A 23343-nucleotide genomic window follows, 5' to 3' on the forward strand; every position below is an offset into this window, starting at 1 on the left:
CAATTCTTATGGCTGCCATTGGCTTACCTTACTCTGATGACATACAGAGGCTTTCCAGCCTTGACCTGGGGCAGTTTAGCACTTAGAAGTTGTGGTTTATCAGAAGTTAGAAATGGAAATCTGAGTTCTGTAAGCAGCCTAACAGAAACTGTCCCCTTCCTCTGTCTTAGTATTTTGTAAGCTTTGAATAGATTCCTTTTTCTTTCTTTTTTGCAATTGGGTGGTCTCAGTGCCTTTTGATGTAAACAGTCAAAAATATTTAGTAATGTGCTTACCACATTTATAGCCCTCCAAGTTTCTGGAGGTGGTAGATATACCTCCACATTAAAAAAACACACAAGTAAACAAGTTTGAATATACATAAAACAAATAAGTGGGTATAGAAAGAATCATTACACTTTCATTATATAGTCAGATAGACCATACAGATGTCATAAAGTTCGCAGGAGTATATATAGGTTTGCATTATCTTGTAAATTATTACACCCAAAAACATTCAACGTCTCCATCAAAAGGCTATCAAGTTGTCAACCTTCTCCAACTCTTACCCTATTAGTCAACTTGCCCTTACATGCTTCAATGCCCCCATGTTTCAACAATCAATTCTTCCAAAGTTGGTATTCTCATTTTCTCCCAATTGTAATAGATAGTCTCACTGTTTTATCCTCACAACAACTCTGTGAGGTAGGTTAGGCTGGGAGATGGTGATTGGCCCAAGGTGACCTTCATTGAGTGGCCTTCATAGATGAGTATGGTTTTTAATCTGGATCTCTCTCTCTCTCTAGTCTGAGTCCAATGCACTAGCTTGGCTACGCGATTTAAACAAAAAAAACCAAAACCTGCTGACTATGTGTCTGTAAATTCAAGATGGCTATCAACTGATAAAATCAAGCATTATAAAGACTGAAAATAATCTGTAAGCACAAACCATAAATAACACAACTGTGAAATACTCAGACCTTGATTAGCCTTCCATGTAGTGCTTTCACTGTGTTTCAAATCTACACAGGTATGCTGAACAGGGATTCTGCCAACAATAATAAAGAACACTGGGGCCACAGGAGAAAAGACCCTGCTCTGTTCTATAGCTCCTGCACAGGAAGAATTTACAACAGGGAGGTTCTCCCTAATTTTTGAGCTTAAGCATTGGCTAAGTTACCATTATACCTATTTTACAGATGGGCTATAGCGAAGCCATATCTACTCTATATGTGCTGATACATATCCTGGCCATGTTTCTGCTCTACTTATATACATGTCTAACAGTCATTGCATCACTCCAGGGAACTGCAGTTCTCCAAGGGTAGTTCTCAGCTGAAATTACACCATAAATATGTGAGCTATAGATATATATGGAGGGAGGTAAGATTGCTGAAGGTGGCATAGTGAATCCAATGCAGAAGTGGCACCTGCTGCATTTTGCCTCCCATCGCATTGTACCACCTAGGGGCTTGTGTGGGCCCTCCTTTTTCTTCCCACCAGTACCTTCTCTGCTCCGCTCTGCCTCTGCTTGGCACAGCTGCTGTTGCCACTAGGTTGCCCTGGCACATCTCACTTGCACTGCTTGCTGGGGCTTGCTGGCCCTGTTGCTCATCCACCTCGACATTCCGGTTCCCCCACGCCCTTGCCTCATGGGGGCACGCAACCACCTGTTCTGCTTGGCTCCGTTCACCTTGAAGGAGAGGAAAGCCCAGAAGCCAACAAAGGAGGCTGAGGCAGGGACAGGAGCTGCCTGAACCTGCTCTTGGTTGGGAGATGCCGTGGAACGGCCAGAGAAACAGTAACAGGGGGAGGAGAGCTGGCAAATGGAAGGGATTATCCAGCTCAAGCACATCTTTTCTCTTTGTCAGAGCAGAAAGGAAACCCTTAAAGAGGTTTTTTTTAGTCTGCGAGGCTTTCTGAAAACTATGGTTGCTATTGCTGCTGCTAAGTGTTTGTGAATTTGAGTTCTCTTGTCTGAACCATGTTCTGTGAATGGCTTTGGGAGCTCTGATGGCTAGGTAGTACTCAATAAATCTGACTCCGAAATACAGTACCAGTAAGATCATATTTGTGTGGGGCGAGCTGTTAGGGCAAACCAGCACATAATGCTCTAGAAAGTGATGACTCTCCAACCCATGTGGCTCTAATTTTCCCTGACAGTGGTTAATTTATGCAGGGAGTTGCAGGGGGGTGCGATGTCTAAAGCATACCTCAAACTCCTACCCTGTGAACTGGAAACCTTAACCTATAAATTCCTGATAAGGGTGGGGGAATGACCCTTAAGAGCTTATACCACCTGGAATGGGAGGGAAGGTGAATCAGGGTCAGCAGCTGTAAGCTCTTAAGGGCTCCGACCTCTTCAAACATAAGAGTTCAGAGGGGAATTAATTTAGGATCAGAGGGAAAGACCCTAATGCCACCCGCCTCCTCCAAGATACTGTAGGTTATTAGAGGTTCAGTCAGGCACACTTGACTTTGCTTTTGTTTGTTTTCCTTTTAAACTGAGGCTCTTAACTTTTTTTTTTTTAACTGTCTACCATGAGATGGTGAGCATCCTCAGTCTCCATAAGGATGCTTTAGAGTTTTTCTTTTCTTTTATTTAAATTATTCCACACCTGCATGTACTTGGGGAAACTCACAAGTAGGCTGCTTAGGTGCAGAACTACCAAGCAGCTAGGGGACCAGCACCACTGGGCACCTGGCAAGGCCTACTATACATTAAGATAATTTTGGTGACCTACACGCTGGGGGTATTTTGACCATCCAATCTGAAGAACCAGGCACTTCCATAAAGTTCACTATTGAATGTAGTGAGAATTATAATGGTGAGATGATGACGTCAACCAGGGATGGGGAACGCCTAGCCTTCTGGACATTGTTGGATGCCAACTCCCATCAGGCCCAGCTACCCTGGCCAATGTGCGGGGAATGCTGGGAGCTGTAGTCCAAATATATCTGGATGGCCACAGATACAGATTAGCAGAATCATCCTTAAGTTGAACAGTGTGTGAGTTAAAATCAGTTCTTTTTTTTCTGGAAGAAGGTGGGGGAACTCAACACGAAGTTTGTTTATTGCAGCCCCAATTGCAGTGCCGGGCCATGGCTAAATGGAAGATGTGATTAATAAATCAAGCAGACAATAATCTGGATTCGAAATGGCCACAACTTTATTGATTACAGATATAGGTGGATTTTTTGGCTCAGGCATTGGGTGTATAGCTGTTCCAACTGCCCCCTCCTGACAAAAAGAATTTAATTATTTAATTTTAAAAAGGTAAGGGAACTCAGTTCCCGCGCATTACTGCTCAAAAAACCCTGCTTAAGATGACTTGTATGTTTGCAAGTATTCTTGTGGGGAGGTGTGCCTCTCTGTAAGCTACAGGATACAGCAGTCGGATGCTATCCTGTGATGTGTAGGTTTTGCACTCCTTGCAGCATTCCTCCCAGGTTAACCTCTATACGAATGTATCTGAGTGCTAAAATTCTTCCCTATGGCTATTGACCATAGCCAATTTAGTTGCATAAACCCACCATGGATGCTGTTTCTTGGTCATGCTTGCTGGAGTGTGGCAGAACGCTGGAAAAGGGGCCTTGGATGGCAGGATGGATGGACAGGCAGGCGGATGGATAAGTTCTTTGCCCAAGACTATATATGCTCTCAAGCAACCTTCCTCAACCTGGTGGCTTCCAAATGCCAATAGGGATTGGAGCCAGCACAGCCAATGGTCAGGGAAGATGGATGTTGTGTTGTTGTAAGCTGTGGATGGCACCAGGTTGCAGAAGGGCCTTTTGAAACCGTAGTTTCCACACTGTGGCACTGCTAGGACATGCTACTGCAGTAAAATATGTCTTGTGCATTGCACCTGACTCTAGCTGTATCCTGTGGGTAAGACTAAGGAAGGTGCCATTCATGGTGCTTTTCAGACTACCTAAGGTTTATCATGAATTTCAAAACTGGGCGTGTGCACCCTGTTCTCTTTACAGGTATGGGCAAGTTGTAAAAACATGTCCTTTGTTAACATGTTCAAAAATCAGGAAGGATTTTAGGGGTGGATAAGTACATTTCCCCATCCCCTGTCTGTGTGTGTTTCTGTCTGTCTGTAGTTTTGGTGTGATTCAGATTTTAGGTTTCCTTTTTTTTAATGGATGCCATTTGGAAAATATTTAGCCTTACAGAAGCAAAAAGGGAAAAGCATCTCATGGTGTTGCTGACATTGCAAACAGTAATGGTCTTTTATTGTATTAATGAACACTGTGATCACGTTACACTGCGGCCACACATGCAACCCACCCAGAAGTTCTCTTGGGACAGCTACTTTGGAATATATAGGAGCTATGTGTTGCACAACCGTGCAGTAAATAATTTCAGCAAAGGTTGTGCAAGGATAACTTGCAGGAGGATTGCAGCACTGTATATTTTTAGGTATATATATCTAAAAGGTTTTCAGGGAAACGCTAAAATTGCAACTTGTAATTGTGCTGAACAAGTGTGTGTGAACACATGCATTATACGATTGGAGGTGGTTTTCCTGGCTGAGTGTACATTTCATGGCATTTCTGGTGCATTGGCCCAACCAGGGTGTGTTTTTCATCAACATTATTAGTTTTCATCTTATTAATTCTTAATCTTGGTTGATTATCTTGGTTGATTGTTGGATTGCACCACACTGACGGAGGGTGTTGCTTCACAGTTGTGATGCCTGCAACCTAGACAGGGCCACCCCAGGTCTCCGTGAGTGAAAGTGTCTGGTGTAGGTTCAGTGGGCTGTCCATAATGAATGCCCAATTCCTTGTGCAGAACAGACGTCCTGGTATCTGCAAAAGGCCCTCTCTTGCAGAGTACAGTGTTTGATTTGGTATATAATGAACAAGATGGTATTTTAAAATTATTATTTTTAGGTATCTTTGTCCCAAGCTATATAGGGCTATACCTTAGAAGCAGTACAGTACCTTGAACAGCTCAGTAGCTAATTTGATGGTGTGTGCTCATGATGGCACTGGGGCAGTTATATGTGATCCTGCTTCCAATAATGTTTGTGCCTCCAGAAGTTCCTGGGCAGACATACTGCTTTGTTTCCGGTCAGTGTGTGTGTCTTGTAACTTCCTGCTGAAATCCTCAAACTTTTTATATACCACAAAAGTGCCCAACCCAAGATTGGTGGAGGGTTTTTTTGTTATTGTTTTTTGCAGGTGTGTTCTGCAACATGGCATTGACACAGCAATAGTACATTAGTGGTGGATTTATACTGGACCGACCCCACATCATACTGCTTTATTAGTTGGTCCACAATGCTATCCCCAATCTTACCACATTATTGCCACTGGAGGGGGGGGGTGGAACTCTTGCATTACAGCACGACAAGTACCCCAGAACACCATCATGAGTGCAAATAATAATGATCGCATAATAAAAAGGACATGGGGGGCACACATTCCTGTTCATTTTGGGGCCCATTTTTGTTGCTTTCCAGGATGCATTCCAGACATTTGGCTGCCATCTTAGAATACTGTAGTTCTTATCACCATTAGGGATGCCCTATCTCTCTTTAAATCACAATGCATTCATGGTTTTCCCCACATCCTGTTGCAGGCAGTTCCTCAGGTTCATCTGGCTGGTTATTTTGCTGCCACTCCTTTTAATTGAGTGCACTTTTATAGTGCAAGGAAGGAAGGAAGGACCTACTCCTCAGAGATCACCAGCTTCTAATGTTTGATTTCTCCCAATCCCCACACCTCTTCTTTTCCTTTCTTTTTCTTTGGGAACCTAACCCGTGTGAGCAGCATAATGCAAAGAAATAGCTCCAGGCTTCTCAGACTGGTCCATGGCGATGTCTGTGGCCATTTAAGTATTGCTTCATAACAAAGGCAAACAGTAGAGAACTCACTGTACCCTTGGCTGTTGTTTGTCTGCTAGTGGCTCATGACCCACAACGAGGTCACGACCTCAGGACCATTTTTCTGAGATTAGTGCAAAATTTGTACTCTCCTAACCTCTGAGGCCCTGGCTCTGTGTAAGCAACTGCTCTTGCTACGAGCTTTTGGAAGGAAAATGCAGTAAAAAGGAACTCAGAAAGCTGATTTATACAGTACTGAGTTGGACCTACTGGTTCACCTAGTTCAGTATTTTCCAAAGTAGTTCCAAAGTAATTGAATTCAGTAGTGCTTCCTCCTAGGTAAGAAGGGTTAGGAATGCAGCATTATTCACATATTTGTTAAATGTGTTAAAACCAATTTAACAAATTTGATGTGCAGATTCCTCTGTGGCTCCTGCTGTATGAGGGCACAAACTTTCCGGAACGGAACATGTTCTAATTAAAATGTTTTAATAGAATAATGATAAGCAGGGCTTTATCAAGGCTAACCTAATTAGGGCAGATAAAAATGTCAGGTATTCTGCCTCCAATTGAAATACTAGTTTGAACATCTTAAGATGTAACTATGTCAATGCACAGTCCCTGTCCCCCCAAATAGCACTTATTCATCTTGCCCCTGAGTAGTTAGGTATGCTGAAAACAGGCACAGAAAATATCCAGTTAAAAATCAAACTATAATGGATAAAACAGATCAGTAACAGTATTAGCAATAAAAACAACAAAAAGTCTTGTTGTTTATTATTTATTAAGGCATAAACTCTCATAGACACTTTAATGCATGCGAAAATACTCTTTGTTGCCTTTTGCTGCCACAGAGTCACAGCAACCCTTCTGGAAGCTGTTATTCAGCCATGGCGGTGTGGTGCAGGGGACAGGACTGACCCATCCCTAGGAAGCAGCAGGTGAATTGGGCATGGATGCCAAAGGCACAGATCTCTTGCCAGTTTCATTTGTGAAGGTAACCTCACAATCGTTAAGGTGTAAAGGAAAATAAATACTCACACTACACACACGCAAACAAACTTTTTTTTGCAATTTAAATTTGAATATATCTTGGTGAAAGCCTTTAGACTTTGACGAGTATCTCCTCTCCAAAAAAGCCCCACTCCACTGTGCCTTTCTGAAGTGGTCCCCTCCTTTGGTGGTGGTCCCACAGTTGTGGACTGTTCTGCCTTGCAAAGCCCTCCGTGCAACACCATCCTAAGCTTTAGAAGACTGCTGAAAACATAGGCCTTCCATCAGGCTTTGAGGGATAATTACGCAACTTTTGTGCTCTGTTCACTGGTGTTTGTGCATGTACGTGTATAACCACCGTATTTATTCCATTTAAGAGGAAGCTGTTGGGAGCTGCCATCCAGGGTTTTGGAGCGCAGTGTCATCAGCATGTGGATGAAATTCAGCTTTTTTACTCTGTTCCCTCTGCATCAGGAAAGCCTGCCTGTGTTTCCAGTGACGGATTGAGGCAGACTCCTGTTAAGACGATGGTGCTGTGGTGAGGCCTTTCTCATGCTCAGGAATTTAGAGAGACAACCTGTTCTGGATGGGGTTGCACTTCCCCTGAAGGAGCAGGTGTGTAGCTCAGGAGTGATCTAAAGCTCACCTGAGGCCCAGGTGGCTTCACTGGAGTCCTATGACGAGCTCTGGCTGGTTCATCAGCTATGGCCATTCGTCGACTGGGATAGCTTAGCTGTGGTAGTCCATGCTCTAGTAACTGTAATATATTTTATATGGGGCTTCCCTTGAAGACTGTACGGAAGCTGCAGCTGATGCAGAATGGGTCTGTTAAGCAGAGCAGCAGGATGAAGCATGTCAGCAATCGTGAAAACACTGCACTGGTTGCCTGTGAGCTCCGGGCCCAATTCATGGTTTTGGTCCTGTTGTACAAAGGCCTGAGCAGCTCAGGGCCCCAGTACTTAAAGGAACACCTCCATCTAATATCCACTGGCCTGTGTTTTGAGATCTGTGGGATGGTGCTGATCGAGTATGGCCCATGGGGCAGCAACTCATGATGGGCTTTTCCCCATGGCATGGCCTCTTTCATGGCACTCCCTCCCCAGGAGTGCATCCATCCCCAACACTGATGGCCTTCAGGTGCCAATTGAAGAAGACATATCTGTTTGCTTGGGCTTTTGAAGCATGAATATTGATTGGCATTTCAGCAGCTGGTGTTCTTTTTTTTTTTGCATACGTTTTGGTTTTAGAGGTGCGTTTTTCTATGTTGTAATTATTGTACAGTTTGCATTTCCTTCATTGTTCACTGCCCTCGGCTCCCACAGGGAGAAGGGCAGTCTAGAACTGAAATAACATACAATAAATAAATAATATCCTACGTTTTGGTCCTGCAGGGTCCTTACATTATTTCCAAAATAATATGCAGTTAAAATTGTAACATTCAAATCGGGGGTGGAGAAAACCTTCCATAAAGCAACCTGCAATTATTACCAATTAAAACCTTAAAAAAAAGACACCAGAACCACTTTAACAGATTAGAACAGAATTCAACAGCATTGTTATTATTTTATATGTGGAGCTTATTATTAATGTGGTTTTCTTTTTGCTTTGTGACAATATGACTTAACTTGTACTGCATGCTAAGCATTTGAAAGCAAATTACGTACTTTAGATGTATTCCACCCCAAAAACCCATACAAGATAACACCTATTAACAAACAAACTCAGGAGTCCAGTGTTGACATTTGGTGGGAGCACCAGTCCATGCTAAGCATTTTTTAAAGGAAAGGAGGGCTCCTTGTTGAGTCCACCTGTTTACATATTATCCAGTGGCAGATCACACATTTTGTGCACACATTATCTGTGGTTCAGTTCTCAGCATCTTTCACTAAAAGGATTGCTGCTGGCAGCAGGGCTGTACAAGATCTGCACATGGTGCCTGACACCATGGAGAGATGATGTCAGTGCCAGAGAGTAGACAACACTGGGCTAGAATAGATAGACCAATGAGAAAGGGCACGTAGCTCAGTGCTAGAGCATCTGCTTTGCATGCAAAAGGTTCAATCCCCAGCATCTCCAGGGTAGAGCTACTGCCTGAAACCTTGGAGAGCCACTGCCAGCCAGTGTAGACAGCAGAGAGCTAGATGGACCAGTGGTGGGATTGCATGGCACCTTCCCGTATTCCTTCCTATAAGGCAGCTGAGCTTCATATGTGTATTCATTTGTGTTTTGATGAATTTATATCTTGCCCTTCCTCCCTGAAGGGTGCCCTTTCTCTTACGTATTCAGAAAGGAGCCCTATAAATATAGACATAAATAAATTGAATAGGGTGTGTGTCTGTGTAGTAATGGGGGATGCCAGCTGTAGTGACATTCAGGAAAAAGGCGGACATTCAGGGTCACACACACTGTTGAATAAAGGTGATTTAGAACTCTTAAAAAAAAAGAAGAAACCACTGCTGTGAAATTATTTAGTGTAACCAATATTTATCCACCAGGGCAAAGAAAAGAGTTTGAATGTATCAGAAATAACCAAGAGACTTGTGAGCCCTTAAAGCAGGCATAGGCAAACTCCGGCCCTCCAGATGTTTGGGACTACAATTCCCATCATCCGTGACCACTGGTCCTGTTAGCTAGGGATGATGGGAATTGTAGTCCCAAACATCTAGAGGACCAGAGTTTGCCTATGCCTGCCTTAAAGACTACATACATTTCTTGTGCCATGAGCCATTATGGTCGGCAAGGAGTGCCTGAAGTTTTCTTGAAGATATAAGATTTCCCTCTCCCACCCTTTAAAAAGCATCCCGGAATTCAAAAGTTTATACTTTGTTGGTGTCTGTGCGTGCAGTTTCCACTTGAACCCATTAAACACACACTCTAAGTAATATGAAATTGAGTGTGCAATAGAATAAAAATCTTTAACAATTCAGCCGGCGTCAACGACCCAAAATGAATCATCTGACTTTCACTCCAAGCAAGCTGAGGGCAATGTTTTGCATCAAGATGCAAATAAAGCCCCGATTAATCTTGCAACATTGCCCAACCAGCCTGATTTCTCACCATCACGCTTGTTGTTTTTAGTTGGGTTCCCCCACCCCACCCCCAGTTATAGTCCAAGATTAAGGTGTGGATTTTTGGCTTCCTTGCCCCCGCGTAACAAGTGCAGGCAAAATTAGCGGGTGGGCGAGGAACCGGTGCAAAGGCGGGGGAGGGGCCGGAGGAGGCGGGGCTGGGCTGGGCTTGGGCTTGCTCCCCTCCGGAGGAGAGGCGGCGAGGGAAAGAGACTGGCTGGCTGCTGCTTTGCGAGAGAAGCCTGCCGACTGGCGACTCCGCCTGCTTCTTTCCAGGCCAGGAGGCACGAAGAAGGAGGAGGGGGGTTCCTGCAGGAGGGGGCGGGGGCGGTCAAGCAGACAGCCTCCCCCATGCAAACTCCCCGCCAGGCAGGCAGGCTTCAGCCCCCGCTCCTGCTGCCAGTAGCTGCCTCCCCCGCTGTCATGAGCATCCATAAAGGAGGATCCCGCTTGCAGCGGCAGCAGCAGCCTGGCGAATAGAGCGCGCGCGCGCAGGGCGCACGGAGTGGCAAAGGCGAAGGAGACGAGGCAGAGGCTGCGGGCTGGCGGAGGAACAGGAGAGATTCCGATTGCAAGCAAGCCGGGACGCTTCGTCGGCTTCGGGAAAGCCCTGCGGCTCGCTTTGCTGGGCGCAGAGGTGGAGAGGGAAGAATCTCTCCCCCCCCCCCCGCTCCAAAGGGGATTTACGCTCGCCACGTTTCTGGCGCAGCCGAAGAGAAGACTGAACTAGACGGCAATCCACCTGTCTGCCTCTCACCGCCTACCACTTCAGGAGGGCGTCAGGACGCGAAGCCACCGGAGGCGCCTCTGGTCACTCCCCCTGCAGGGAGAGTCGAGCAGTACCCCGCACACCCCGCCCCCTAAAGCCTTTCCACGCTCGGTAAGGTTGGCCAGAGCAGCGCCCACGCTCCCCACTCCCCCAACGCCGGGCACGCTTCCCTTCTCCAAAGAGGCAGCTCCCTGCCACCTTCTTGGCCAGATCTTCGCCCGCCTCCAACATCTGGCATAGCCATGACTCTCTGATCGCACGTCTCTCCACCCCCGCCGCAGGCACGCAGAGTGCGCCGCCCCTGATCCCCAATTTTGGCCTAAGCTGAAAAGGGCACATTGGATCACCCCTCGTCCTGGGGCCCAGCTGAGCCCCTGGGTGCCCCCACTGCCGTCGGCGGGATGAAGCCTTTGGAGAAATTTCTGAAGAAGCAGGGGTCTCACTTGGCTGCCCGGGCTGGCCCCGGGGCTGGTGGGCAGCTGCCTCGCAGGCAAAGCGTCTCCAAGATCCTGCTGCCCGGATTCCTCAAGGAGCCCCCCGAGGAGCCCCCCGAAGGAGGCACGGACACTGCTGGCGATGGGCGATGGCTGGAGCTGCGGCCCCCCGATTCCTCTCTGCGCTCCCCAACGTCCTTCTCCTCCGAGGAGCTGTCCCCAGGCGGTGGCGGAGGAGGCGAAACCCAGCTCAGCCCAGAGTCTGTACCCACCTGCTGCTGGGCACCGCTGGCAGAACCCGAGAGCCCCGATCGACTGCTGGGGAGGCTTCTGGAGAGGCTGGGAGGCGACCCGACAGCCCCCCATGGGCATGGCTGCGGTGCAGGTAGGGGACGAGTCTGGGACCCTGGAATGAGAGTGGGAGGTGCCAAGCTAAGGAAAGGAAAATTCACAGCTCTAATATCAGGGGCTGATGGTGCCAAAGGGAAAGGTAGCATCAGTAGCTGACATTTTTGCACAGAATACAGGTCGATGTAGGGACTGGCAAGGGTAGGGTCAGATGGACATGCCTTTACTTGGGCCCTGGAAGTTGGAACCAATTTATCTGGCCTGCATAGCTCAGTTGGTTAGAGCATGGTGCTGATAACGCCAAGGTTGTAGGTTCGATCCCTGTATTGGGACTGCTGCATATTCCTGCATTGCAGGGGGTTGGACTAGATGATCCTCAGGGTCCCTTCCAACTCTAAAATTCTATGATATTGTGAATCAGTCCCAGAACATGTGGCATAATACTGAAGTGTGTCTCTGAGCATGTGCAAAGTTCCCTTTCCTCAGTAACTGAATCCTGTCTCCCTCCCGCTTCTCCAGAATCCAAACTAAGCACCAAGCTTCCAGGTGCGATTTCCAAGCAAACATGTTACCCTGTGTTTGAGTGGGTCTGCAGGGCCTCATTTTTAGGGAACAGAATCAGGTAGCAGGATATGGTCTCGGAATGATCAGACTCTCTCACCTTTCCATCATAATCAGCTGGTATCATCTCCTTTTGGGATCTTTGATCTGGAGAAATAGGCCCAGCATGGAGGAAGAATTTTTATGGGGGGTGGGGCAGTGAAGGAACGGGGAGGGCAGTAACAAAGTTAAAGGGGGGGGGGCTTCCTTCTCCTTCAGCCTGGTGATTGCACCTGTCTAAGGGATGATGGCAAACATAGGAAGAACAGACAGAGTGCTGAGTGCACTCTCTGCTGGCAGGAATGCTGCAGGTGGAGCATTTGCGTTGGGGCGGAGGTGGAGAGCCTGTGGCCCTCAACATGTTGATGGACCACAACTCCCATCATCCCTGACCATGGACCGTGCCAGCTGGGGCTGATGGGAGGAGGAGTTCAACATTCCCTAAAGGGCTCCAGATCCCTGGTGTAAGGGGTACTTGTGACTGGGGTTATGATGTGGAAGGGTTGCCTGCTCCTGGGGTTGCCTAGAGGAGTTCAGTGGAGACATGTGGCAAGATCAAACTTTGGGGGGGGGGCTTAAAGGTGAAAGTGGATGCAAAAGAGCTTCTGCCACAAGGTGAAGTTTCCAGTGAAAGTTATAACAACAACAACAACAACAACAACAACAACAACAACAACAACAACATTATTATTTATACCCTGTCCATCTGGCTGGGTTTCCCCAGCCACTTTGGATGGCTCACAGCTAGTTTTATGGTAGGAATTTTAGGGAGAAGGTCTGGGGTCAAAGAGAAAAGACATCTAGGAATGGGTAAAGAAGGTGGGTGGCTTCTCCAGAGCTTAGTACTGGAGCTAGTGGGGTTTTAAGAGGCTGAGCTCGCAGCTAGAAAGTGCCAGGTCTGTTCGATCCTGGAATCATTGACTCGCATCAAGCAACTCTTAGCTTCAGCCCCCACTTCTATGGGAATAGGGACAATAATATCTGGTCTCCTTTGCTGTGTTGTTGTAAAGTTGGTGAATGAGGATACAGTATGTAGGGTTTTGAACCCTTTGGCAAAAAGTGCTATATAACTTCTAAATATTTTGTAATGATTAATTTCTCTGTAATTAAGTTTTTGTGTTTTTTTAAGTACAAAATGTATTACAGTACAGCGATTATTCTCACATCTGTCCTGCCTCGTGAGAGAGGTTGACTTTTACTGCAGGCTTGTAAATAACTGCTTGACAAGTCACCTGTGGTGAGTAAGAAACAATTCTAAGTGATCAGAAAAGAATGTGTTTGTAGAGATGAGAGAGAGAAGCCTCCCCCCCCTTTCAGACCACTGAATGACTAATAATAGAACTAATTTGAAATGTGGACTTGTAATCTTTGTGATCTGAGTTGCAAGGCTGTTTTATCCTTGTTTTGCACATGAAGAAACAAGGTTGAGAGAAGGAGTCAATTTCTGAGCAGGCATTTGAACTCAGGCTTGTTCACACTTGCATGCACATCACCACTGGCAGCTGAACGTGTGAACTGGCTCCATTGCAAAGCATTACGTTTGAGGTGATGCAAAGTAATAGCCAAGTTCTTTCCATTGCATTAGATCCATGATGGTTTATCCACACATGGACTGTAGTCATTGCTGGATGCTGCAGCCCTCAGGTGATGAATATTGGAGAGATAGATTTGAAGTGGCATTGGGACATTGGCACAGTTTGCACATAATGCTAAGGCAAACCATGGCTAACTGTGAACAAGCAAGCATGTGGGTACTCAGAGAAAAATCATGGCCACTTTGCTTCTTCCTCAGCCTTAATTCTGCTGCACTATGCAGAGCTAAGCCGTGGTTTGGTTTAGCATTAAGTCTGAACATGGGTTCATGGTTTGTCTTCCCAGACTGGTGGAACGCTGTGCTAAACCATGGCTTAAGTCTAGGTAGCATGGCAGCAGTCGGATTGAAGGAGGAGTAAAGCCGCCACATTTTTTTACTTTGGGCGCCCGTACATTTGTTTGTTCACGTCAAGCCATAGCCAGATACACACCACAAATTTTGATGAGAATGCATTAAAAAAGAAATAGCTATCTGTGTGTGTAGGGCTTATCTTCAGTGTTTGGAAAATCAAACCTAGAATTATATTCACTGATGTGAAACTCTGGTGATGAAAATTAAAGAGAAATAGTTAAAAAAAATTGATGTGTTCTGTTCAAAGCTCTCTCTCTCTCTCTCTCTCTCTCTACAGTATATATATAAAAGGGCTGTACATGAGCCATGCATTAAAATGCTACCATCTTCCTTAGTTGTCTGTAAGGTAACAAAAAGTTAAGTATTGTCAGTACGTGTGTGTGTGTGTGTGTGTGTGTGTGTGTGTTGTGTAACAATTTTGACATTCAGCTGCAGAGTAAGCATTCTTGGTATCCAGCCATTATTTGTGTTTGCTACTTGTGGTCCCTTTGCCCCAAAGTCTCTGGCACATGCACAGGACTTGGGAGATGGGAGGCCTCAAACTCCCACTTCATGCTTTTAGCATACTTAGCTTAAAGGCCCTTAGAAGTGTCTCCAAGGCAGTAGGAAATAAGGACTGCCTTTGGTAAACAGAAGTAGTTGGACTATAGCACACTACACCAGCTCCCTAATGAAAGTATCCTCCAGGATACTGGGAACAATTCTTCTTTTTTTGTTGAGGAGAGCAGGACTTTCTACTCACTGTTTTTTAAAAATTAGGAGTGTATTAATTTTAGCAGTGAGATAATTTTTCTGGCTGGATTTTTCATGCCTAGTTACTTAAGCTCAGAACAATTGTTGAAGGCAAGAAAATAATAAATATACAAATTCTTTCTGGGCATGTGCAAAGTGTGTTTGGGTTGTGTGATTGACTATACATCTGAGACTAGAAGGAAGAGCTTCCAGGTCAGAAGGCACAAAATTTCCAGGCAAGGGTGGAAATGTAAAAAGGTAAAAGTATACAGTGGTACCTTGGTTCTCAAACTTAATCCGTTCCGGAAGTCCGTTCTAAAACTAAAGCATTCCAAAACCAAGGTGCCCTTTCCCATAGAAAGTAATGCAAAATGAATTAATTTGTTCCAGACTTTGAAAAGCAACCCCACTAAAACAGCAATTTAACATAAATTTTACTATCTAACGAGACCATTGATCCATAAAATGAAAGCAATAATCAATGTACTGTGCTATAAAATAAATAAGACAGTATTGTAGATGATACAAAAAAATAAAATTCTTACCTGCACTGATGATAGTCAGTGTTTGGATGGGGGCTTTTATCCATTTCTGCAGTCACACAATCAATCAATCAATCAATCAATCAATCAATCAATCAGTAGCTGAACTGGGTTCCACACAGTCATAAAAACAAATTAGCCTCAAAAACAAAAATGCAAAATAAATAACAAAAACAAAAGAGCCAAACTTAATCCATTCTGGAAGTCCGTTTGACTTCCAAAATGTTCAAAAACCAAAGCGCAGCTTCTGATAGGTGCAGGTGCCCCAGAAACAATAGCCGACAGCCGCATTGGATGTTCAGCTTACTTCCGGGTTTTCGGCGTTTGAGAACCAAGGTGTTTTGAGTACCAAGGCGTTTGATAACCAAATGATCTATAATGAATTGGGAAAAAATGCTTAAAATTACTTTCCCCCCAAAGAGTCATTTTTATTGGGAATAACATAGACAGAAATTGCTAGGTGTCAGAAAAGGTTATTTATGTATGCAACCACTGCGGCCTGTGTTTTGTTAGCCCCAAAATTGAAAGTGAGCAAGGTCTCAACTAAAGAGGACTGGCAACTTAAGTTGACAGAATCTGCAGAACTTGCAGATTTAACACATAGAATAAGAGAGCAAGAAGAACATATATTAGAAGAAGAGTGGAAAACATTTATTGAATACATGGAAAATTACTGTATACAGCTGAAAACGCTGGCAGCATTAAGATAAATTCAGTGGCGTAAATAATATCCGATTGATGTAGAAGTGGAAAACTGATTTGAATGGTTATAGTAAAATGTGCAGGAATGTATGACATGTAAAATGAAGCATGGAAGGATAAGAAGGGAAGTCATTCGATATTTTAAAGTTTGTAAAATATTTATTTTGAAAGGTACAATTGAAAACTTAATAAAAAATATTATATATAAAAAACAATAATTCCAGACAAGCTTGAGATCTCCTGGAGATTGGCCTCTGGGTGGTGAATATTTCAAATCTTAAGCGGAAATTTGCAGTCGGCAGCGGTTTAAATGGACCGTTGGGGCAGAGGAAATCAAAGTTGCCTGGAGTGGGTGGCTACATGCATACTTCCTTCAGTTACTATTTGGGCACAATAAAAGATCAGGTGGGCACAAACTGTATCAAGCCAGATGACTTGGAGTGGACTTTGGTTTCAAGTCTTGTGTCATATGTAACACAGATATCATAGGCCCCAAGTCCCTGAACCTCTCTGTTAATCTTTAACACCACTCCAATGCTAAGGTTAGCTAGTATGAGAAGGAGAAGGCAGAAACGGCCTATGCTCTGTCTGGGAAAGGATGCTCATTAAACAGAGGCCCCTTTCAGGTGTTCATTTTCTACCTGTTGGTGGATTATTATTTTTTAGGTTGCAGCAGCGCTTGGCTTATGTCCCTTCCCAGTGCTCACTGGAGAGCTTTGGAAGATGTATATTATTTCTTTCTTGACTTATGTGGTATTTTAAGCAGAGGACTGCAGGAATCTTGATAGTACTGTACAAAGGTTAAAACAAAAAGGACACACTCAGGAAGTGAAAGTGAGAGCTGTGTTGTGTACTTCAGACTCCTCCTACATATGGAATAATTGCTGCTACAGACTTTGATCGTATTACATTATCTTCTGGGTGGAGTTAGGCACATCAGGTGGAGTGGAACGATATGGAAATAGTTTCCTGTTCCCAACTTGTATCAGAGATGTGGGCAATTTCAGGAGAGCTTTTACATGGGGAGTTTCCTTGTGAGGTTACTAGAGAGAAGTTGAATGCTAGAGCAAGGGAGCGCCACTATATCCTACCCAACCACCTGCAAAAATCCAGGCTTCTGCTTTCTGCTCTGACTATATAGACCAGCACCCAAATGCTTTCTTTCTAGCCCCCCCCCCAAAAAAAAGGAAAAAAAAAAGGAGGAACACTGTTCTCAGCTCATACACTCTTTTCGCTTTCTGGTGGCCACCAGTCATCAAAAGTCTAGTAAAGATGCATTGCTTCATGGCACATTGATGATAGCTAAGCAAAAGCTACCTCAGTTTAAGGACAGGAGTGCTGTGGCGGATTTGTACTGCAAACACACCCAGCCACCACGCAGTTCCACAGTACCCAGTGACTCAGCTGAATGTGTGAAGTGCATCCCTCGAAAAGTATTTCGTTTCAGTTTGTCTTGAATGCTATGAAAATTCTCTCTCTGGCCGTTAATCCATGCTGGCTCCTTCACACATGCCTGTCTTGATGCTGCCATTGACAAATTCAAAATGTGTATGTCTGTGCAATATACAGAAGAGAAATGCTTAGCAGGTGACGATGACCTTCCCCCTTTCTGGCCTTCTTTTGCTTATTCTCGCTCCTTTCTGCCACTTGCCTCGTTCCTCTTCCACCCAGACCTCGGATTGTCCTGTGAGCTAAAACCTCTACTCTGGCTTCCAACACCAGTAATGGTGCCTTTTATTGCTCAGGTTGATCCAGCAACTGCCCTGAGCTGTAGACGCAGCTCGGCCTTAGACACTGCTCTCTCCTGGGTCGTTCGCAGCCCCAGCCTGACCTTGATATGGCACATTCACAGCTTGAGAGAGTGGGCAGGCAGCATTGGTTTTTAAAGCAGTGTCAGTTCCCCTCAAATTCAAACAGCAGCCCCTAAGCTAGCAATAAAAGTGTGTGTGTGTGTGTGTTGCTGGCTACATTCCACCTCCTGCCTTTTTGGAGACAGGTAGAAATTAAAGAGGACTGAAGCTTGGGGGCTGAGAGGACTCTGGTTTACTATGCATATATCCACCTCTTTTCAAAACTAACACATGGATGCCCCTCGATTGTGTGTGTAAGGAAAGCCAGAGATTAGAGTTCCACAAAAAGAGGCAGAATTATTTGAAGATGTCTCTCTGAGCATTCAAGGGATAGAGCTTGTTTTTAAAACATTTGCTCAGCCACAATGAGAGCTAGAAACTTGCTTTTAAAAATAGCAATAATTACAACAAAATCTGAGATTCTGCAATACTGTGTGATGGAAAGGAGGGTGGGAAGGCAGCTTTTTTTTTTGCCTTGTGGGGAGGCTGTTAATTAACTAGAGCATTGATCTTCAGGGCTGAATACTGTGGAAAACAGCGCAAACCCTCCACCCTAGCCCAGGGCTCTCAAATTGTGGTAATTGTGGGTATAAAAAGCAACTTTATACATTGATTCAGACCTGTGGGTTGTCTAGACCTGCAGTGGAACTGCTGGTAGCCTATCCGAAACCCAGTTTGCAAGCCAATGGGCAGAATTTCTTTCCCAGTCCTAACCAGGGCCCTTTAACTAGAACTGCTGGGAGATAAAAATAAACTTCCAGTAAAGTAAACTTGGCTCTTATGAATAGCTGGATGAAAGGAATTGAGGTTTCCATGCTCAGTTTTAAAGCACCTGCAAGGCAGAGTACAAAATGCATAAATTCACCCTAAAACGCTGGACTCCTATGGACAGGAGTCTGTACTGTTTGATATTCCTGCAAATCAGCAAGTTCTGACCAAAAAAGTTCAGCACATGTTCAGAGAAAAAATGGCGTGGTGAACAAGGGAGAAATGGATACACTCGGCAGCAGTGATCATAATTGCAATGAGGGGGGGGGGCTAAATTTCTCTGAGCCTGTGCAGAGTTCTTTTCCAGTCTTTGCTGGCTAACCACAGTCTGCTCCTCCTATGCATTTGGGATTAGGAGGAAGTGGGGGCTTCCAGGTCATGGTGGGTGGCTTTCAGAGAGGATTGTGCCCCGGAAGCGCTCCTTTCAGAAGCCTAATTGCATCCTCCCCCCCCTCCCCGCCACCACAAAGATTCTCCCCTTTCTTCCCTTCCTCCCCCACCCATTGCTGTGGGCACCCCTTCTCCTCCTCTGGAAGAGGGTGTGGAGTGCAACCCAGAACTCTTGGCTCCAAGACCTCTTGCTGTTAATTTATTAGTCTCCAGTCGTCCCTGCTCCCAGCTTCCCACTCCAACCACTGGAGACACAACCTCCTTTTATGTTGTTCCCCCTTAGGATATAATTATATGCCCTTTCTCTCTCCCTCTCAAAAAGAAAGGCAAGGCCTGTAGGCTTCTGAGGGCTGGCTGAAATGTTTGCACAGGCCTGCCGCGCCTGGGAAAAGAAAGAAAAAAACACGAGGCTTGCTTTTTCCTTCTTTTATTGTTGCGCATCCTTGCTAATTGCAGGACCACCCCAGCCGCAGAGCATGGCTCCCCATTGTGCCAAGGATTTTCTTAATCCTCTCCTCACTGCACTGCCTCCGCCGCTGCCGTCACTTGTCCAAGATTCCCTCCCCGCAAAGCAGCCCAGAATCGCTTTGATCTGAGCTTGACATCCAGGCCTGTGCCTCTCTGCTGGAGCCAGGAGGATTTCCCCTGCCTCACCACTTCTTTCCCTCCCGGTGGCTCACAACTCACATCACCGGAGAAAGAAGGGTGGCAGCTTTGCCCATTTGAGCCAGAGAAGGCAAGCGACAATCTTTTTGCTGGATCAGGCCAGGGATGCATCTGGTCCAACTGCACCCTGGTCAGCTAATGTCCTTGGGATGCTCAGAAGCAGAGCATGATGGAGATAGCTGATTTACCCCCCCTCCCCATGGTCTGATAGGAGACAATTGGCCTTGGGGCATCCATTCCTCACCACTTTCCTTCTAAGACTGCCCTGGCTTCCTGCCCTCTCTCGCTGTCTCCCTCTCCCTCTGTGGCATAAGCATCCATTTCTCATTCCCCAAGCTCTCCCCTCACCGCCTCTTGCATGTACCTCTTCCTTCATCAGCATCAGAACCCACCTAGCCTTGCCTGTTAAGCCTGCCCAAGTGACTTGGTCCTAAAAATCTAGATTAGTTTGCCTGTCCAAACATGCCTGTCTGTCTGTGGACAAAAGCCCAGCTTTGGTAAAGTTTCTGGAGGCAATTCTCCGTTGTTAGGGGCCTCCCGGCAGGATGACTGTTAACATGCCTGCCATATTCCCCTTCCAGCTCTCCTACGAACTCATAATCCACCTCCTCTCTTTGCCCCCTTTCCCCCCAGTCTGTCTGTTCATTATACCCAGGATAGCCTTTCCATTCATTGACCTGTTTCCTTCTCTTCCTTTGGAGGTCTTTCCTTGAGATCCTTTTCTCCAGCAGAAGCTTTGCTGAACCACTTTATCCGCATCTTACCTACACAGTCACTTGACTCTCCCTGATCTCATGCTTGCTGCTTATTTGACCGTCTGTGACTGCTCCTCTCCCTACCCTGCAATCAGACTCGTATATAGGCTGTGCACACATTAATGGTTTAAACTGCAGTGAGGTCGTTTCTTCCCCGTAGCTTTTCAAGTCACATTTGCATGTTGCTGTGCACACCAGAGAGGGGGCAGGGAATGTCTTCACCCCATGTGCGTTATTTGTTTGGTTTCCCCACGCCTGCAACCTCCACCCCCTGCGCTCTTATTCATGAAGTGGTCACCCGGGCATGAACTGTCATCTGCACACAAGCAGTGACTGTCTCAGATGTACACACCTCAGTTTAACAGCAAAGCGAAAGTGGCTTGCATTTTCAAATCAGGCGGAAGCTGGTTTGAGGGGGAAATGCACCAAGCGGCAGTATTTCTCAAGAAACTACATGATAGGTATGGATTATGGCTAATGTCATGGGTACATGGCTTCAAGCACCAGCAGTGGGAGCGCAGTGGAGTATAAGAGTAAATTGTAACGTGCACACAGCCATAGATTGCAAGCCCTCTGGCACTCTGTTGGGGCTATGCAACTATTCAGGAGTAACAAAAAGGGGGTGTGCGCGTGTGATTGCTCTCTGACTGTTATCCAGTCTATGTATGGGGGAGAAATTAATTCAGTTTGCATTTTAATGCGAAACTACCTGATTCACAGCTCTCAAACCAATGCACAAACTGAAATTTGCACCTCCCTGAATTTTGTGATGCAGTACTCCAGCCACCGCCAACACACCCCCCTCCAGCAAAATGTATTAAAAAAAACCAATTGGGGGAAAATGTGCACAAAAATGTATCTGTTAATGAAACAATGTGCAAAATGCAGAAAGGTGTATATTAGTTGAAGTACATACAGAAATGCATACAAATTTTCATGCAGACTTTAAAAAAAATATGTTTGCAACCTGAGGCAGAAATGGGCCAAGCTGAATTTAAAACTGGGAAAATGCAGAAATGCAAGAGAAACTGAAACTGACAGGTTCACCTATCCCTAATCCAGCCATTGCTGTCTGTCTTCATCTTTTCCTACTCCTTCTTGGACCCTGCCTAATGCTCAGCATTCGTCTCTAGGCTTCTGTGCCCTGGAGGCAGCTGGCAGCATGCTGTTCCTTGCAGTGAAGGGGGTGACTCTGTGACACTTATTCTTGCCTGCTAATCCCTCCCCTGTAGAGCAGTCTCGAGAGCTTGTTGGCTTGCTCTCCAATCTCTGAGTAGTTTCTCTGCCAGAGTTGGCTGGCCATTTCGGTGTCCTTTTGCTTATTAATCACACTGGGCTGGCATTGCTGAGCTAAGAAAGCCAATTTCCAGGGCTGTCGCCCTTTTCTATGATTTGCTGTCAGGCTTGCTGTTGCACTTGGCGAATCACTGTCCCAACCTCACGTCGCTCCTCCTGCTTCATCTGACCGGCCATCCTTCTTGCCTGGGATTTTACACATAAACCATCCCAGACCATCAGATTCTGCTGACCTGGAACCCTGAATTCTGTCACGGGGATAAATAGTTCCGAAATGCGGTAAAACATGGGGAAAACTCACCGCTGGATTGCACTGCTTTGTACAGCCCATGTGACACAGTAGCTAAGAGACTGAGCTGTAAGTTAGGAATACAGTGGTACCTCGGGTTAAGAACTTAATTCCTTCTGGAGGTCTGTTCTTAACCTGAAACTGTTCTTAACCTGAAGCACCACTTTAGCTAATGGGGCCTCCTGCTGCCACTGTGCGTTTTCTGTTCTCATCCTGAAGCAAAGTTCTTAACCCGAGGTAATATTTCTGGGTTAGCGGAGACTGCAACCTGAAGCGTATGTAACCTGAAGCGTATGTAACCCAAGGTACCACTGTACCTTCCTTCTCTTGGCAGTTCGCTTTCTTAGGCTCATCTCACCTATCTGCTGTCTAAGGATAATAATACTGGCCTGCTCTACAGGGCTGACCACTTTAAAGCACTTTTAAAAATGCTAAGTGTTATTAACAGTACTCCTTTGTCATATTGTGCCCATTTGCACAGACCGTTCCAGCAACAGGTTGTATGGTGGTATCTCTTGTTTTGCTCTGGTGGTTAAAATTTAAAGCTCCCAGCTGTGTCACAGGCTGAAGCCCAAAGGACCTCTGGACTTAGTCGCCAGTGGGGCCCGATCTATAAAACATTTGGGCTACAGATTGCAGGAGCATTTACACTAACATTCCCAGAATTATTTTGGGTGGGTGGTGGGAATTGTGCTTGCACATATTTAGCTAGAGTCACCCAGTGAGCCCCAAGACTAAATGGGGATTTGAAATTGGTTGTCTCTTCTTCTCATCCAGTATTTAACAACCATACCACATTGGTTCTCGTGTTCAGAGCCCAGATTCCTCTAACGAACATATACTGGAGGCAGACACAGACAATGGCTTGCTCCCACCATGCTGTCATGCTTGTGAAGGTCCTCAGATGATTTGGGTATGCATTGATTGCTAGACTTAGATGGCTCTTTCAGTCTGATTTATGGAATCAGATCAAATCACATGTCCTTGGGCGCAATATGAAAATAAAATGACGCTGGGCGAGCCTTTCAGGCGATAATTTCCTCCATCATTTCACAGATGGAAATCAGGACAAGTCTGCTTGAATCATTCCTGACTCTCACACCGTGGCTCACTGTGTGAGTCTGCAGTCCTCATTCCTCACACTCCCCCTCACCTCACTTGCTTTGTTAATTTACAATAGCCTGTCCTGTGATGGTTTTAATGCAAAAATTATCCAGTATGCAGCCAGGAGCGTGGGGCAAACAGTGCCAGGTGCGTGACGAAGTGGCGCTTGCCCTGCGCGTACCCCGTCCTCTCCCCCAAGGCCGGGAAGGGAGAAAGCAAGGAAGGGAGCGGCTTATATTTGGTTATTGTCTTTTTCTCTCCCCCCCCCATGACTTT

General features: G+C 45.7%; 2 protein-coding genes across 2 annotated transcripts in view; one reads left to right on the top strand and one right to left on the bottom strand.

Annotated features, from left to right (window-relative positions):
• The window catches only part of GJD3 (gap junction protein delta 3), a 348483-nt gene that overhangs the window by 7744 nt on the left and 317396 nt on the right, over positions 1-23343 (bottom strand). The window lies entirely within an intron of this gene.
• RAPGEFL1 (Rap guanine nucleotide exchange factor like 1) overlaps positions 10069-23343 on the top strand; it is a 51162-nt gene continuing 37887 nt past the window's right edge. Inside the window, exon 1 of the mRNA XM_082197268.1 lies at positions 10069-11465. Within this exon, the coding sequence (XP_082053394.1) occupies positions 11048-11465 (418 nt within the window). The 5' untranslated portion in view covers positions 10069-11047. The remainder of the gene's footprint in view (positions 11466-23343) is intronic.

This window comes from Podarcis vaucheri, assembly GCF_965113315.1.
Source record: "Podarcis vaucheri genome assembly, chromosome: 13".
Classification (NCBI taxonomy): domain Eukaryota; kingdom Metazoa; phylum Chordata; class Lepidosauria; order Squamata; family Lacertidae; genus Podarcis; species Podarcis vaucheri.